Source organism: Canis lupus, chromosome 36 (genome assembly GCF_003254725.2).
Source record: "Canis lupus dingo isolate Sandy chromosome 36, ASM325472v2, whole genome shotgun sequence".
NCBI lineage: Eukaryota > Metazoa > Chordata > Mammalia > Carnivora > Canidae > Canis > Canis lupus.
This window is the reverse complement of record NC_064278.1, coordinates 16,913,604-16,928,935: the sequence shown is the minus strand read 5'-3', so window position 1 is coordinate 16,928,935 and position 15,332 is coordinate 16,913,604. Positions and strand designations below refer to the sequence as shown.

At 45.2% G+C, this 15,332-nt stretch overlaps 1 protein-coding gene across 1 annotated transcript; it reads left to right on the top strand.

The window, feature by feature from the left end:
* Positions 1–5,329: 5,329 nt before the first annotated feature.
* Positions 5,330–8,848, top strand: LOC125754425 (protein MIS12 homolog). Its single transcript, XM_049106228.1, has one exon. It carries the CDS (start codon positions 5,551–5,553, stop codon positions 5,935–5,937), a length of 387 nt encoding a protein of 128 aa, XP_048962185.1. The 5' UTR covers positions 5,330–5,550; the 3' UTR covers positions 5,938–8,848.
* The last annotated feature ends 6,484 nt before the right edge of the window (positions 8,849–15,332 follow it).

The window sequence follows — 15,332 nt, the reverse complement described above, 5'->3', positions numbered from 1 at the left end:
TTATTCTACTTTTTCAGGATTTTCCTAGATACTCTTACATGGATTTCTTTGTTAGATGAATATTAGAACATTTTTGTGAAGTTCTCCCTAAAATCCCATTGGCATTCTCATTACAAATTTGTTTAAAAATGAAGCTTAATTGGAGGAGGTTGACTTATTAAAGGGTATTATGTCTACACTGGTAGAAAATAGAACATGTTTCTTCACGGATTCGAATCCTCTCTTACACGTCTCCAAAGGAAACTGGTTATTTCTACAGATAGGTCTAGTGCATTTCTCTCCCTACATAGTTTATGTTTTGTGTGTGTCAATGTCTTACTGTGAAAGATATCTGTATTTTTATTATATTTCCATTTATTGCTTGCACAAAGGAACAGTCTTGATCTACATAATTATTTTATAACTAATCCCCCTAAATGCTTATTCATTCCGATAACTGAGTACTCTCAAGTCTTTTTACCTGAATTCCCCCAATGGCAGATGCCATTTTAACTAATGTTATTAACTCAACATTTCTTTCAGTCTCGTATTTTGCCCATATTTGCATCTGATTCCTCACTACAGTGCTTGTTGTGATAGAGATAAGTTTGGTGATACAATTTTATTAATACAGTTGACTCTCGAGGATGATGTGTTCTACATGGTTCCCAGGCTATTTGCGCCAATGCGACAAATATAATTTGTTTTTCTGTTTCTTCCCTTGGTTTAGACAGTCTTCTAATAGACAGCCTTTCAATTTTTAAAAAAAGGATGATTTTACCTCCTTTTAAATATATATCTCTCATAAAATAGTTTGTCATAAAACAGCAGTGTAACAGGTTCTCAACCTTCACACTACACGCTAGTCAGATGCCTTACATTAACTTCGAATTTAGTGATAACATTGGATAATAACACACTGTTTCATATTTCCAAACAGTGACAGGTCAGAAGCAAAAATCTGGTTGCTAATCTGCTGTGTGCTTGTGCCATGTTAAACTCTGGTTTTCGAGCAGAATTTTGGCATTTTTCTTCTGCTTGCTCACTGCTCTGGCCCAAGGAAATGAGTTGGATGAGTGCCCTCCTTTTTTATTCAGAGATGCCATAGATTAATTTTAAAGACTTCCTTTCATCTACATAACAGAATGGGTTCAGATAGCCTTTTAAGTTATTATCTGCAGTTTGGAACTTTGTGCTGGAAAGTCATAGCAGTCATACAAAAAGGGGTCTGTTAGAAACACTGAACAATGAGAGTTTGACATTTTTCTCCTCCTGCCTCCAGAAAAAAACCAAAGCAACTATTTTATTGCATTTATGTGTTTCATAAAAGAATGTGGGGTTATATTTATACGCCAGCAAGCTTCATGGAAATGACAAAACTGTGCAGCGTGTTTCAGGGGATATTCTCATTAATACCGCATTCCCACTGGGTTGGTTGTGGGAATATGGTCACAAATGATTCCATGTGTCCCGAGAGGCCCTCAAACTGTGTTCTTGTTTAAGTATAAGAAAAATAAGGAGTCATGCTCAATCTGGGATGAAGCTCAGCCTTATTTCGTAGGGGGAGGGCGGCCAGGGAGGGGAGAGGGTAGGAAACAGTGCAGAACACATTTAGAATTTTGGCTGAAATGAGGCTATGTATACAAATATTTTCAACAGAAAGTAAACACAAACGATGTCTTTTTGCCCTTCCATGTAAGTGCTTCTTGGTCGGTCACGTTCGTTCTCTTTTTTCTGTTTACCCTCTTGATTTCATTGATTTTCTGTGAGCCTGCATGTGTGCACATTCTTTGAATATAAATTGCTTTAATTAAAAACCACCTGAGCCAGGAAATTCAGTTCTCAGCTTATCAGGATGAAGATTTAGCAGAAGGTTTTCACGTCCTGGTTGCCCTTCCAGAGGAGCCGTGATTTTCCAGGACAATCTCTTCTTTGAACCCAACATGAAAACATCAGGGTTCTTTTGGGAACAAAGAAATATACATAGGAAATAAAGACATTGTTTTATCAAATCCTCATCTTCTACTCTGACGTAAGCTGGCTAGGAAAGAGAGTGCCTCCTTCCAAGAGGAAAGTGGATCAAGTCTGTTTTCTTCATACCTTATCCTGCTAAACTCGATTGGTTTGACCACTCTGTAGTGTATACAAATATCAGACCATTGTGTTGTACATTTGAAACGAATATAATGTTATCTACCAAATTTACCTCAGTTAAAAACAAAAAAGTAGAATCGAGCTACTGATCCCCCTTCCCTGGAATTTTGTCTCCACCTCCCATCACTGACCCAGCACCACCCCTGGGCATCCACCACCATTCAGCTAGTATGAACCACGGGCTGCGTAACGGGCCGGATCTGCACTCCTTTATCTGGACTGCTTCGGGCCCATTATTCATCATATTTATTTCAGCTGATTCTGCCTCATTCTGGGATGGGGAGGAGCTTTTGCCGTCCGAATCTGGGCTACTCAGAACAGTTACAGAAGAGCAATAATCCCATTCTATAGCTTGTCTTCCCAAGTGTGACTGCTGGTTGCTTCAGGCCCAAAAGGAGGCATTGGGGCGACTAGCCCAGGATACATGTGTCTATACAGTGTCCTCTGACACACATGCTGGGTTTGTGGTGGCCCTCCAGCTTGCCACTGTATGGAGCCAACAGACTAACTCCTTCTCATCCCTTTCAGAGCTCACTCGTTACCCCCCTAAATAATCCCTTTCCCCCCACAGACTCAATTGCAGGTTTGCAGTGATGAGGTCCTTGCTGCATCCTGTTGCTTCTGGGAGTCTTTCCAGTACCCTCCTTCAGGCATCTCCCTCGTTTCCTCTCCCTTCTAGATTCTCTCTCTCTCTTTTTTTTTTTTTAAGATTTTATTTATTTATTCATGAAGGAGACAGGCAGAGGGAGAAGCAGGCTCCCTGAGGAAAGCCCGATGTGGGACTCAATCCCAGGACTCCAGGATTACACCTTGGGCCAAAGGCAGGCGCCCAACTGCTGAGCCACCCAGGTGTCCCTCCCTTCTAGATTCTCTACTTGGAATCCAGCTCTTGCTCTCCATGTGGACTTGATGCCAGCCTTACCCCTACACTCATTTTTGGACACAGACTCCAGCCCCCTATACCTCCATCACCGGTCTGAGGTCTTAAGACCCCAGCTCAGTCCAAGAGACTTGGGCCCCTTCTGCAAGGCATACCTCAGGACATAAGTCATTATGGCTGTGTGGTACACAGACTGCCCAGATTGTATTCATTGTCTCTCAGAGTTCTCATTCTCATTCTAATATCAAGAGTAAGAGAAGTCTAGCCATGCTACTTAACAGTCTGGTACCGGGGGACATTTAAGGAATATCCAAACCAAGTATTGACAAAGTCACATGGTTTAGTTCATATTAAAGTAGTAAGCACTTCAGCAGATATAAACAAAAGGGTACATAATAATCTGCCACTTGGAAACCTAATTTAAGAGATCTATGTTTAAAATATTTTTTTACGCTTACTTAGCACCTACTTCCTATACCACTGGACAAGGTGACAGATAACAGGAATTAATAAAGACATTGTCAGTTACCACAGGAACTGTGCAATGCAATAGGGGAAATAAGACACACAAAGAGCAATGGTGCTCTAATAGATGTGTGCACTGAGCACGCTGATTGGAAGGGATGGGTCATTCTCCAAACCTTTGTCAAAGGCCTGCTGTGTTCCTGAAACTAGGAATAGAGTTAAAACATAGTTCCTGTTTTCAAGAAGCTCACTATCTATGGCAGAGAGCAAAGTAAACAGATGAACACTAAACGATGTGACACAGGGCACACTAGGGAGATAACATGAGATACAATGGAACTCAGAGATGGGGTGCTAAACATAGGTACTCAAGGTAGATACCTGAACACCCAGAACTGACTCCAGAAGTGAACAATTGGCTTTACAAATGGCTAAACCAGTTGATTATGAAAGATCCCTGTCCCTAGCCCAGGCTGGATGGCCAGAAAGTTTCCTGGAGGAAGTAATGCCTGATTAGACACTCAAAGAACAAGTAGAAATTGACCAGGCCAGAGCACTTCAGACAGAGCTAACAGCACATGCAAATGCTTGGTGGGGTGAGCACAGTGCGCATCCAGAAGAATCGGTGTGCCTTCACCAAAACCCCCTGATAAGCACCCAGACTATGTGCACCCACCCAGTGGGGCTTATCAGAGTAAGCCCTATGAAGTGAGGCAGCCTGCTTATAGGAACCATCTAGAAGCCATCAGAGGTGACATTTGACAATAGTCAAGATCGGAAACAACAGTACACACACACACGTGCACGCTATTAATAACCATAAGCCCAAAATACACCCTGATGTTGAAGTCCAACCCTTAAGCCAAGAACAAAAAGGGAGAAACTGGTAAATAAAGCAAAGCAGACTACAGGTGGAGGGTGGAAACAAGAAAACCTCAAGAAAAGCCTACAAAAAATTGCCCAAAGGGGGAAAAAAGAGGTTAAGATCAACCCAAAAACTGCTCCAATAATAACCTAATTTGAGACTTAAAGAGAAGTTGGCAAGATGAATGCAGAAATGAAAATTAAATGGAAAATGAATAAATCCAATGTTACAAGTATAGTGAGCATCTGTTGTTTCTGCCTGCTTGGAATCACCCTCATCTGTGTCTCATGGAGCCTCCCCTTCCCGTGAGGGCACTGGGCCACGTGGCTCGAGGGAAGCAGACCCTCCCAGCCCCTTCTCCACCACACGTGTGGGAATGTGACCCAGGCCTGTCTGTGGCCCATTCGCTGTGCCCCCAGTGATGGGTTCACAAGTATGCAAGTGACCAAAGCCTGACCAGACAGTCTCTGCCAGGACCTTTCTGGTGGAGTTTAATGAAGAACCTCTTCTTCGCTGGGAGCAGAAAGCAGGTTGCAGGTGAGCCTCAGGATGCTGGAAACCATCTCCACCAGCAGTGAGAGATGGGGTCCTGACGGCATCATTTCAGCCTCTGGAGCTGATGTCCATCCCTGGGTTTCTCTGTTATTTGAGCTCGTTCTCTTTTTTTGCTTGAGCTAATTTGAGTGGAGTCTGTTGCTTACAAGCCAAAAGGTCCTGATTAATTCACGAAGGCTCTTAGTCACTAACATCATGTTTGCAAGTGACAGGCATTCCGAGACTCCCCTAAACAGCGAGACCTGATGTACCTCAAGCTCTCACAAATGGAAGCATCGGAAACAAGAGTTAGCTAGGGTTCACAGCAAGCCCTTGGTTCTGATTTATTAAAGAATTTCTGGCTCTCCGCAGCTGCAGGCGCTGGTTTAAAGGCGGTGGCGGGAAGCCGGTGCGCCCGCTCGGATTTTTCATAGTCAGAATAAACCAAACAGGGATCCCTGGGTGGCGCAGCGGTTAGCGCCTGCCTTTGGCCCAGGGCGCGATCCTGGAGACCCGGGATCGAATCCCACGTCGGGCTCCCCGTGCATGGAGCCTGCTTCTCCCTCTGCCTGTGTCTCTGCCTCTCTCTCTCTCTCTCTCTGTGTGTGTGTGACTATCATAAATAAATAAAAATTAAAAAAAAAAAAGAATTAACCAAACAAAATAAGCCAAGATGTCTGTGGACCCGATGACCTACGAGGCCCAGTTCTTCGGCTTCACACCGCAAACCTGCATGCTGAGAATCTACATTGCATCTCAAGACTACCTGTTTGAAGGGATGCAGGCCGTCGAACAGGTCATTCTGAAAAAGCTAGGTGACCTCCCAGGCTGTGAGATCAGCCCCGTCCAGGTTTGTAAATGCGCAGAGAAGTTCCTCGGCTTCATGAAGGGACGTTTCCATAACCTTTTTGACAGAATGGAGCAGCTGTTTTTGCAGTTGATTCTGCGCATTCCCCCAAACATTTTGCTTCCGGAAGACAAACCCCAGGAGCTGCATCCTTGTAGTGAGGAAGAGTTCCGGCTCCTCCAGGAGGAAATTGAACAGTTACAGGAGAAGTAGAAGACCGAATTAGGCGCTAAGCAGGCCCTTCTCGCAGAATTAGAGGAACAAAAAATTAGGCAGGCCCAACTTAAGCAGACACTGGTTTTGTTTGATGAACTCGAAAATGCTGGCCGAGATCATGGGACTAGTGATTTCAGACTATTAGGGACACTGTGGAATGGGAAGGCAAGAGAATGAAAATACTGTAATTTCTAAGCAGTGACAGGAACCCGTCAGAAAGTAGAATAGGAAGGGATTGATGTGAATGATATTCTGGTGAACTGAATGTCTTACGGGATTTCATTTATTGGCTCTTTCTTGTACTCCGCACTTCCCTCTGTCTGGCCCCACTCTGCTAGGGCATCTACACTACCCTGAACTGATCCTTGGAGCCCGTGTTCCCTAGAGACCTCTCACAGGTGGGAAGGGGTTCCTGGTCCAGCAGCATGTCACCGGCACCAGGACTGCAGAGAGATCTGTAAAAGCAGTTCCTTGATCAGGGGCTCCTTGTAACCTTGATCCTTCTGACTTATTCTTTGGATGCGATCAAATGAGAAAAAGGTTAAGTGGGCGGCTTTGTTAGGAACCAGCCACTGCATGGCTGGATGGGCGCCGGCACCCGTGGCCTGCTCTCGTCCACGAATTGCCTTACACAGCAAGTTAGCTGATGGGAAGAAGCAAATAGAGAAACACCACCCGTGTGATCCTTAGTAAAGAGGAGAGAAGTTGTTTTCATTCCTAAAATAAATGCTTTCTGTGATCATGAAAAAAAAAAAAAAAGAATTTCTGGTACAAAAAGTTCATGCCAACAAAAAGCATTTTGAGTAAGTCAGAAACCCTACCTAATTTGTACCTTCACTCCCTAAACACTTACTGAGCAAGTTGGGGGGCCAGGCACGGTGCACAGTGTGAAATGTGAAATGTAAGACGACATCCTTGCATAGAGAAACTTACAGTCTGGAAAGCTGGATGTGTGAACACAAGCAGAGTAAGAGCTATAGTCTGGGACAAAGTGCTGAGGGAGCCCAAAGGGGAATACAAACATCTTCCTTCCATCAGAAGGAAAATCAACCCTTCCACTTTGGGCAGAAGAGATCACCACTCGCTGACCTACCACATTCACTTTAAATGTACTCATCATGGTGGAGAAGAATCCCTCAAGCTTGGAGAAATTTCCATGCTCAGGTGGAAGAAAGGACACCTAGACTGGTTTATTGCCTGTAGCCAGTGCCGGGCACAGTTGCTTTATCTACGTTAAGTCCAAACAGATGGTTTGCAGTGACACAGACATGCCAGGGCTTTGACGTGTCCTGAGAGCATCTAAACAACAATTCAACAGCTAACTAATGTTATGGTACGGTCACTCAAATACGATTGCCCTGGTCAAAATGTAAGGGGTTGCCAAAGAAGTCAGTAATCAAGATGATTAAGATTTTAATGCAAAAAAATAAAAATAAATGAAATACCAAAATTTTAAATAAAGATGGGATCAGACCCTGTGCAGATGTGGCTTGTCCTCACTTGCCTTACTCCAGTTCCCATCTTGCCCTGGAGATGGTGGCTCTCTGCACCCCGTAAGGTTTGTCAGTCTGTCTCTGTCTTCCTGCCCTAAGTAGCAAAACAATCCTTAAAGTGGGCATGGCTCATGTGCCCCCACGTGGGGCCACCAAAATAATGTGAAGCCAGAAACTGCCTAGAAACCATGCCTCCCTAGGGAGGCAGGCAGGGAGGCCCACCCTGTACCCAATCTAGGCTTGGAAGGAGAAGGAAAACTAGCGTAGATCATGGACCTCTGTCTTCACTGCTTGAGAGAAGGGCAAGGGGACTGGCCTGACTCACCAGGGTTATTGAAAACATGAGAAATGTCGGACCCTCTCCAGGTCCCTGACCAGCCAGATGGCCTGAGGAGTTTTGAAGAGCACAGTGAATCATGAAAGCAGGCCATGTCCCCCGTTTCTCCCTCATCCAGCCCGTCATCCAGCCCCACCTTCTGGGAGACCCTGGGGCTCAGTAAGCCAGTTGTAGCACCATCCTCATCAAGCTCCGTGCAAAGCAAAGGGAACGGGGCAGACGTAAAAGGAAAAACTAATGGACTGCCAACTCAGGGTTAGGTGTCTGAAGAGACTGGGACCTAAGATCGAGCCAAGTTCTACCAAACCATCGATTTGTTCATCTCTAAGTTGAAGGTAATGTCTCTCACCCTGCCGTGTGAGGTGTTCCCAAAGAATGAAGACTACAAAACAAAATGGGTTTCAGATACAACAAATCACTCTCTGTATTTAACTAGAGAATTTTTCAAGTTGTTTTTTATTTGCTTTTGACAAAAGGGTAGGGGAGTTCTTAGCATGAACTGTGATTTGCGCTGGATGAGGAAGCATGCCACTTCGTTATCTACATTGCTATGATCAAAATAGCTAACATTTAGGTGCCATACACCCTACTATGTTTATATGTATTATTGCCTTTAAAGGGAGGGTATTTCTTTTAATAATGGAGCTCCAAGAAAGTTAAAGGGAATTTATGTATCTTCTGTTTATTAAAAGATTCATTTTTCATTCATTTACTCATTTGACAAATAATTATGGATGGATAAATAAGCATACAGGTTTTTCCCTTCTACATGCTTAAGGCCTCCAAGGATTACTCCATGTTATCTTAGGAGAGTTTGGAGTCTTATTTGTAAGAAAGAAACCAGTTTAACCAACGATTTTATTATACCAATACCAAAAGTTAACTTGGTCTCTGAACTCATAGTGTTTCCTCTACTGCTACCTTGAGACCACACAGTTTTGAAAATATTTTGACTCGGGCAGGCCTGGTGGCCCAGTGGTTTAGCACTGCCTTCAGCCCAGGGTGTGATCCTGAAGACCAGGGATCGAGTCCCGTGTGAGGCTCCCTGCATAGAGCCTGCTTCTCCCTCTGCCCCTCTCTGTCTCTAATAAGTAAAATAAAATCTAAAAAAATATATATATATATTTGACTCTTGGTGGTCTCATTTTTCGTGGAGAGTCACCCAAATGCCCTGATGTAGTTCATGCAAAGCAGTCATCCGAATGACATTTAGTTAACACCTACTATGTGCTAAGGAACTCTGTGTTGTTCGCTGTGAATATACAGGACAAAATGAGGCACAACTCCCACCCTTCAGGAGATCATTGTTAAATGAAGGAGAAGTACACAAAGAATGATCATACATCATGATTTGTGACAACAGACAAAGTGCTGCACGAGGTGCTGCAGGCACACCAAGGGAAAAAGCACAAAATCCACTTCATCATAACAAACACTGAAGGGTGCCTCAAGAGAAAGATCTACTACAACCAAGTAAGAAAAAGACCCAGGAAGAGTGGTATTTGGAAACCTTACCAGGAAGTGTGGATTATCACACTCTTGAGAGCTGGCCTGTTTTACCCCAGTATGCAAGTTTTTTGGAGTCAGATGGTGAAATCAATCACTGAGGCATCGGATTTCGGAGCCAGCTGGGAAGAACTGGCAAGATTCCACCTCAACGGAATGGCCTGGGAGGGGCAGCCCTCTGGGATAGGCATCTCATGCTATTTGCTTAAACCCTTTTGGGCCTGAGCTGTAGGCAGCAGCTGACTGTACTAGGACACCCCCACACACATACACATACACCCCCAGGCATCTCCCAGGTGTCCTGGTCAACCCCACCCCCTGAAGTCATTGAGTCTGGGAGAAGGAGGAGAGAGAGAAACAGAGCACAAGGAAAATTCTCAAATGAGTTAGAAAAATGGATTCTCTATCTCGTGATGCCAGAGGATCCAAATGGACTGAGGCTGGGAGGGGGTTATAATCTCTTCCCAGTTGGCCTTTTATTTTGGTCACATTTCCACAAAATAAGAACTGACATCCATGTGGATTCAAGTCACTTGGAAATAGCCCCTTCTCCTCTTGCCAATAATTGTAATTCGTTTCCCATACATGCTATTCGAAGGCTATTGACTATTGACACGTTCTACAAGGAGTAATTTGCTGAACTGTGGAAGTGTGGTGAGCATAAGTAAATATCCAGCTGTGAGAAGTCTGAGGCCCAGACAAATGAACTGAAGTGTCACACAGGATGTTAGCAGTAGAATAAAGTGTTGAAGACCATAGCTGAGCTCTGGACTCCCAGCTGAGGGCTTTGGTCAGAAGGCGTCTTGTGTGTTAAGGCTCTCGCTCATATCATAATACTGAAGAAGAAAGAATGGGAGTGCTTACATTTGTGAAGGCTTTTTTTACATATTAACAAGCTTTTGTGTGCTTTTTTTTCTCTTGGCAAGGCTGGTGTCTCTTCCTAGCTATTAGCTCAGTCCCTTACTGCACTTCAGGTTCTTCGAATCTGGGTGAACAGCCCTAAAGCTCAGCCCAAGACATCTATTCACATTCCCCAGTCTCCACACATCTGCTGTGGAAGGGCTGCCTGGAAGCCTCCCAGGGCAAGTCCTCCTGAGGGAAGGGGAGAGAATACCACCCAAAGAGCTCTGGAGTTCCCGCCACCTCCAGCGTGCTTGTGTTCCTGGGCTCTGGCAGGGACCATCATTGGAATTTAGCAAGAAGCCTGCAGAATAATGACTATTGCTGTGAGGCTGACAGCTGGTAAGGACTCATTAGGGAGTGTCAGTTTTCCATAGGCAACTGCATTTCTGAGAAAAGGGCCTGACCCGGGCAGGGGAGGGGGGAAACCCCCACAAAACCAGCAGCTATTTCTATTTCAAGAGAACAAGTTGTTGAATCTGAAGTGACAAGAGAGTTCACAAACCCCTTAATCGCCCACTTCTGGCACGTGCCATCCACTCTTGAGACTAAGATGTGGGTCAAGACTATAAAAGAAGCCCTTGATGAACCTTCTCTCTCCCACCTCCAAGCACATGCTGAGAACATAGCAAACAGCCTCAGGAATTCTTCACAATCTTGGAGGAAGTTGGGGAGACTAGGTTTTGAGAGATGAGACCAACCACATATGGCACACACTTTATATATCCATATCATATATCCCTTAATCATATTTGGGAAATCACCAGTAAGTGCATGTATGGTGGCCAGTGCCTTGAAAGAAATGGGAGAGGCACCAGATACCATCCCTGCCCTGAAGGAGCATACAGTCTGGAATGAGAGCTAACCCCTTGGACAAAAAGGTCAAAACAAGACTGAGCTCTACACATAATTCAGAGATAGTAGTATCTTGTGGCCCGTATAGAGCTTAGGGACCAGCCAGGTCACTAAGAGAGCTGGATGTGGTCCTCAGCCTCCCTTTCTTCAGGCCCTCTCTAGAAACATCTTCTCAGGTGTCTGTCCCTGTCTTCTCACTCAACTAACTCATCTAGTTCGGTGGTTTCCAAGAACCCATTTTAGGACTCTCTCCGTTGCTGCTGGATTCAAATGAGCATAATTCAATTCAATTCAAAAGAGCATAACAGTTGACCTTCATCTTGGCAGCACATTCGAATCATGTAGGGAACTTTAGAGACTACCTGTGCCCAAGCCCTATCCCAGACTGATTGAATCAGAGTCCCCAGGAAAGGGGTTCAAGCATCGGATTCTAATGGGCAGCCAGGTCGAGAACCACCGACTGAAGCAAGAGAGGGTAATTTGCAGACTCATAGAGGAAAACCAGAGGAAAGGCCTGGTGCCGCTGCCCTTCAGGATGACCAGAACCGGGACAGTGAGCACTGTGAAGACCTTCTCTATTCCCCAGCTCATTCTCCCACATATCTGCTGCATCTTCTCAGACCAGTTCCTCTGTGAGATGGGAATCACTACTAGCAGCAGCTCTGACTCACACTCTAGCAGCTAAAGAAGACAGGGTTTCCTTCTCCCAGTTCCATTTTGAACCTCCCAAACCCCCAATTAAAAGAAAGCAAAAACGCTGATTGGCCACACAGGGGTCATGTGGCACCCCTAGACTTGTGTTGAGATATTATCCCTGGTTCACGTTCAAGTTCCTACCGCTGAGGAGGGGTGCTAGGAAACTAAAATAGAGCCTTGCTATTCAAAGGGAGGGCCATGGACGAGCAGTGTAAGCAATACCTAGGCACCGGTTAGAAATAAAAATTCTCAGACCTATCCCAGAGCTGCTGATGCAGAACCTGCCTTCCAGCGAGATCCCCAAGTGATCTGCATGCACACAAAAGCCGGAGAAGGACCACTCTACGCTCTGCATCATTTCTCAGGTCAGCAAGAATATAGGTATCCTTTTCTCTTGGTTTCACATCAAAGCCTCAGGAATAGGATGCCACCACTCCCCCCGTCTCTGCTTCTGACAGCAGCAGTACCAACCCCGGGTATTGCCCGGTGGGCAAGAAACCCAACTGAGTTCCTTGCGCTATTTCATTTTCCCCTTCTTAAAAGCTGGCTCTGCTGGCCTGTGGGATGGGGTCTGTAGTTTGCTGCAGAAGCCAATATGGAAGAGGAAGAGGTCCAGCAGCTGGTGCTTATCAGCCACACCCCATCATACACGCAGATGTGTCCATGCTGACCTTCCTGGCTGAGGATGTGTGGGAACTCTGAGCTTCCCATGGGAATGGATGAGAAGGTTGATGTAGGTGTGGTGGCACCCTGCCAGTTGTCCTGAGTACAGAGCCCCAGCACCTCTGCTAATCAGTAAGAGGGATTTGCCTCTAAAACCTGGAAGCACGTGGAAGCACAAACATATCATCGAGGTGTCACTCTGTTTGCTCAGTGATGCTCTGTGTCCTCCCCGGGGGATATCATCTTCACCTTGGGTGTGCTCCCGAAGTTCCAAGCCCATCTTCTGTGTCCAGGCAGTCAATCCATTTTTTCTCTTACCTTTTCCTTTCCCGGTCCATCTCCTTTCCCAGTTGCCAGAGGCAAGGGTGAAAATCAGGGGGCACTCAATAAACATTAGTTGAAGAAATAAATAGATGAATACATAAATAAGTGAACGCATCTGCTTTGATGGATAAATAGCTTCCGTTCTGGGAAACTACCCAGAATAACCACATGAAAATCATCACTTCTGTTTTGTTTATATCTCTCCTGCATCTCCATCCTCCACACACGAGAAGTCCTCTATGAATTTGTGCTTGAGACCCTCAAGTTTTTACTGTTCCTCATTCGAGCTATAGGAGAAGCCTGCCTTTGGTCTCAGTGCCTTTTTAGCAGCCATGCCCATAGGGATGAGGATGATTCCCACCCCCCTCACCCCCATCATTTGAGTGTCTTCATCCCAAGAAAAGATACATTTCTACCGCCTCATTGCAGAGCAGGATTAGAACCCAGAGCTGGCCTCGGGACTCTGCTTCATCTCATACAGGAGTAACTGGCCTCCAGGAAGGGACTGGATCTGCCCAAGGCAACACAACCAGGACGGGTTTCCCGAGTTTGGATCCAGTTCTTACTCCTTTTACATCTAGGTGCAGCCTACTGATGGCCCTGCTATCAGCCCTCAGCTTTGGGGCAACCATGCTGTCACTATCCTGTGACTAGAAGACAGCCTATGAGAGGGCCCCTAAATGTGCCACGCAGTGGCGCCGCCTCCACTGGGGGCTGGTGGAAGATGGACCAACTAGGATTCCCAGGGCCAGTTCCACAACCAGCCCCAAGTTACAGACCTGATTTTCCAAAAGCCCATTTTTTTCTGTCTCCTTTAGCCAACCCAAGCAGCAGTAGAGAGGATTTTGCTCAGACTTTCCAAAATAACTTCCCTTTGGGCTACGACCAAGCATATGCAGCTTGGGGCCAAAGGAATATGGAGAAGTTTATGAGCCACTAAAAATAGACAGTTACAACAGAAACTCCCTCCTTCCTCTGCCATTTTCCTTGTTGGCTACCCAACCAGGAAGGCGGATTCCAACCGGGAAGGCTGGAGGGAGCAGCACATGCTCCAAGCTACGGTGTGATCAGATGGGAAATAAGGAAGAGTAGTGTCGTTGCAAGACTAGGTATGACCTAAATAGCACACCTGGACAGTAGAGGACCCATCGGCATATCCTCTGGCCCGAATTCTCCCTCCCACAGCTGGAGAAGGGCCGAGGCAGGGCTAGCAGCAGGACTAAGCCCCGGTAAGAGTGGCCAACCCACCAGAGGCCTCCGCTCATTTACAGGCTCTCGTCTCTTTGGGTAAAGGAAGCCAGGTTTAACCATGCAGTAGATTCAAGAATATTCCAAAAACAATTCTAACAGTGCAAACGGTTTCTTCAAAGTATGTTTGGGCTGGTTTTGTGGACTATCCTTTGCCTTCCGCCTAGACTAGGTCTGTGCCTGGCTGCTTGAAAGATTGTTTCACTTTATTCACTTTATAGAGTCTGGAAAATAAGCAAGTTAGGTCTTTAGGTCCTGATGTACCTGGTTTCCTGCCAGCTGCATACCAGGAATCCTTGAAATACACTCCCTGAGGTTAGGCACCGAGACTCAGAGGCTTGAGTTAGCCCAGTGTCCACGAGGCCTGTACGACACTCTCTATGGCACTGGGATGAACTTGTAGAACCCACCAAGAATGAGGATCAACCCAAGTGCTTAAGAGGAAGTAGTTGTGTATTTGATGGGTCCTAAGCAAATGACTTATGAACCTTAGGCTATATAGGTATGCCGTAAAACACCTGAAGTTACTGCAAGTAATAAACCAAGAATTACAGAGGTCTGCAGAAGAGAAGGCACACCTTTTCCACCCACTTTGTCCAGAAGGTGAATGGGTCTCTGATATAATTCTCCCAATACTGATTCTCCCCCTGCCAAAGGAATAATTTAAGGTTGAACATGTTCCAAGCATCACCTGTGTACTTCTTACACTTGAACTCTCTTTATGTAACTCTGCACCGAACAGTGACCCACTGTTGTAGGATGGCTCCATTCTTTCTATTTTTAAAGACTTTCAGGGGAGAACCAGAGCCCCCTCCCCCCCTTTACTGGCCTTTATAGTGTTTTAACAGCTCTTTACAGAAAATAAAGTCATCCTTATTCCTAACCTGAATCCCTCATGCTGCTGTGTAAATCCATTTCCTCTTGTTTGGGTCTTGGTAAAGATAGGAAACACCTGGCACCCTTCCTGTGTCTGTTGTACATTTTGTCTCAGGCTTCCCATTTTAGTCTTTTTCTGTCTTCTTATCCATCTCTTCTTAGTCCTCTCTAAATTCTTCATCTCCTATCCTTGGTAGGAATTCCAGAAGTGGTCACGACACCCGAATTTGGACACCAGTGTCCATAATTCATGTGATGTAAATAACAGATAAAATAATTATATATGTATATATGCATGTACATAATCTTTTTTTATTTTTTTTAACTCACTTCATCCATTTCTTCCATCCCCCACAATCAGCCACTAGCAATCAGCAATCTGTTTTCTGTATCTATCTCCTTGGTTTGTTGTTGTTTGGTTCGATTCCACATGTAAGAGAGATCATATAATATTTGTCTTCCCTTGACTTATTTCACTTAGCAAAATGCCCTTG

Bases quoted from the DNA above. Each gene is read 5' to 3' on its own strand.
- LOC125754425 (XM_049106228.1), top strand. From the start codon at position 5,551: ATGTCTGTGGACCCGATGACCTACGAGGCCCAGTTCTTCGGCTTCACA.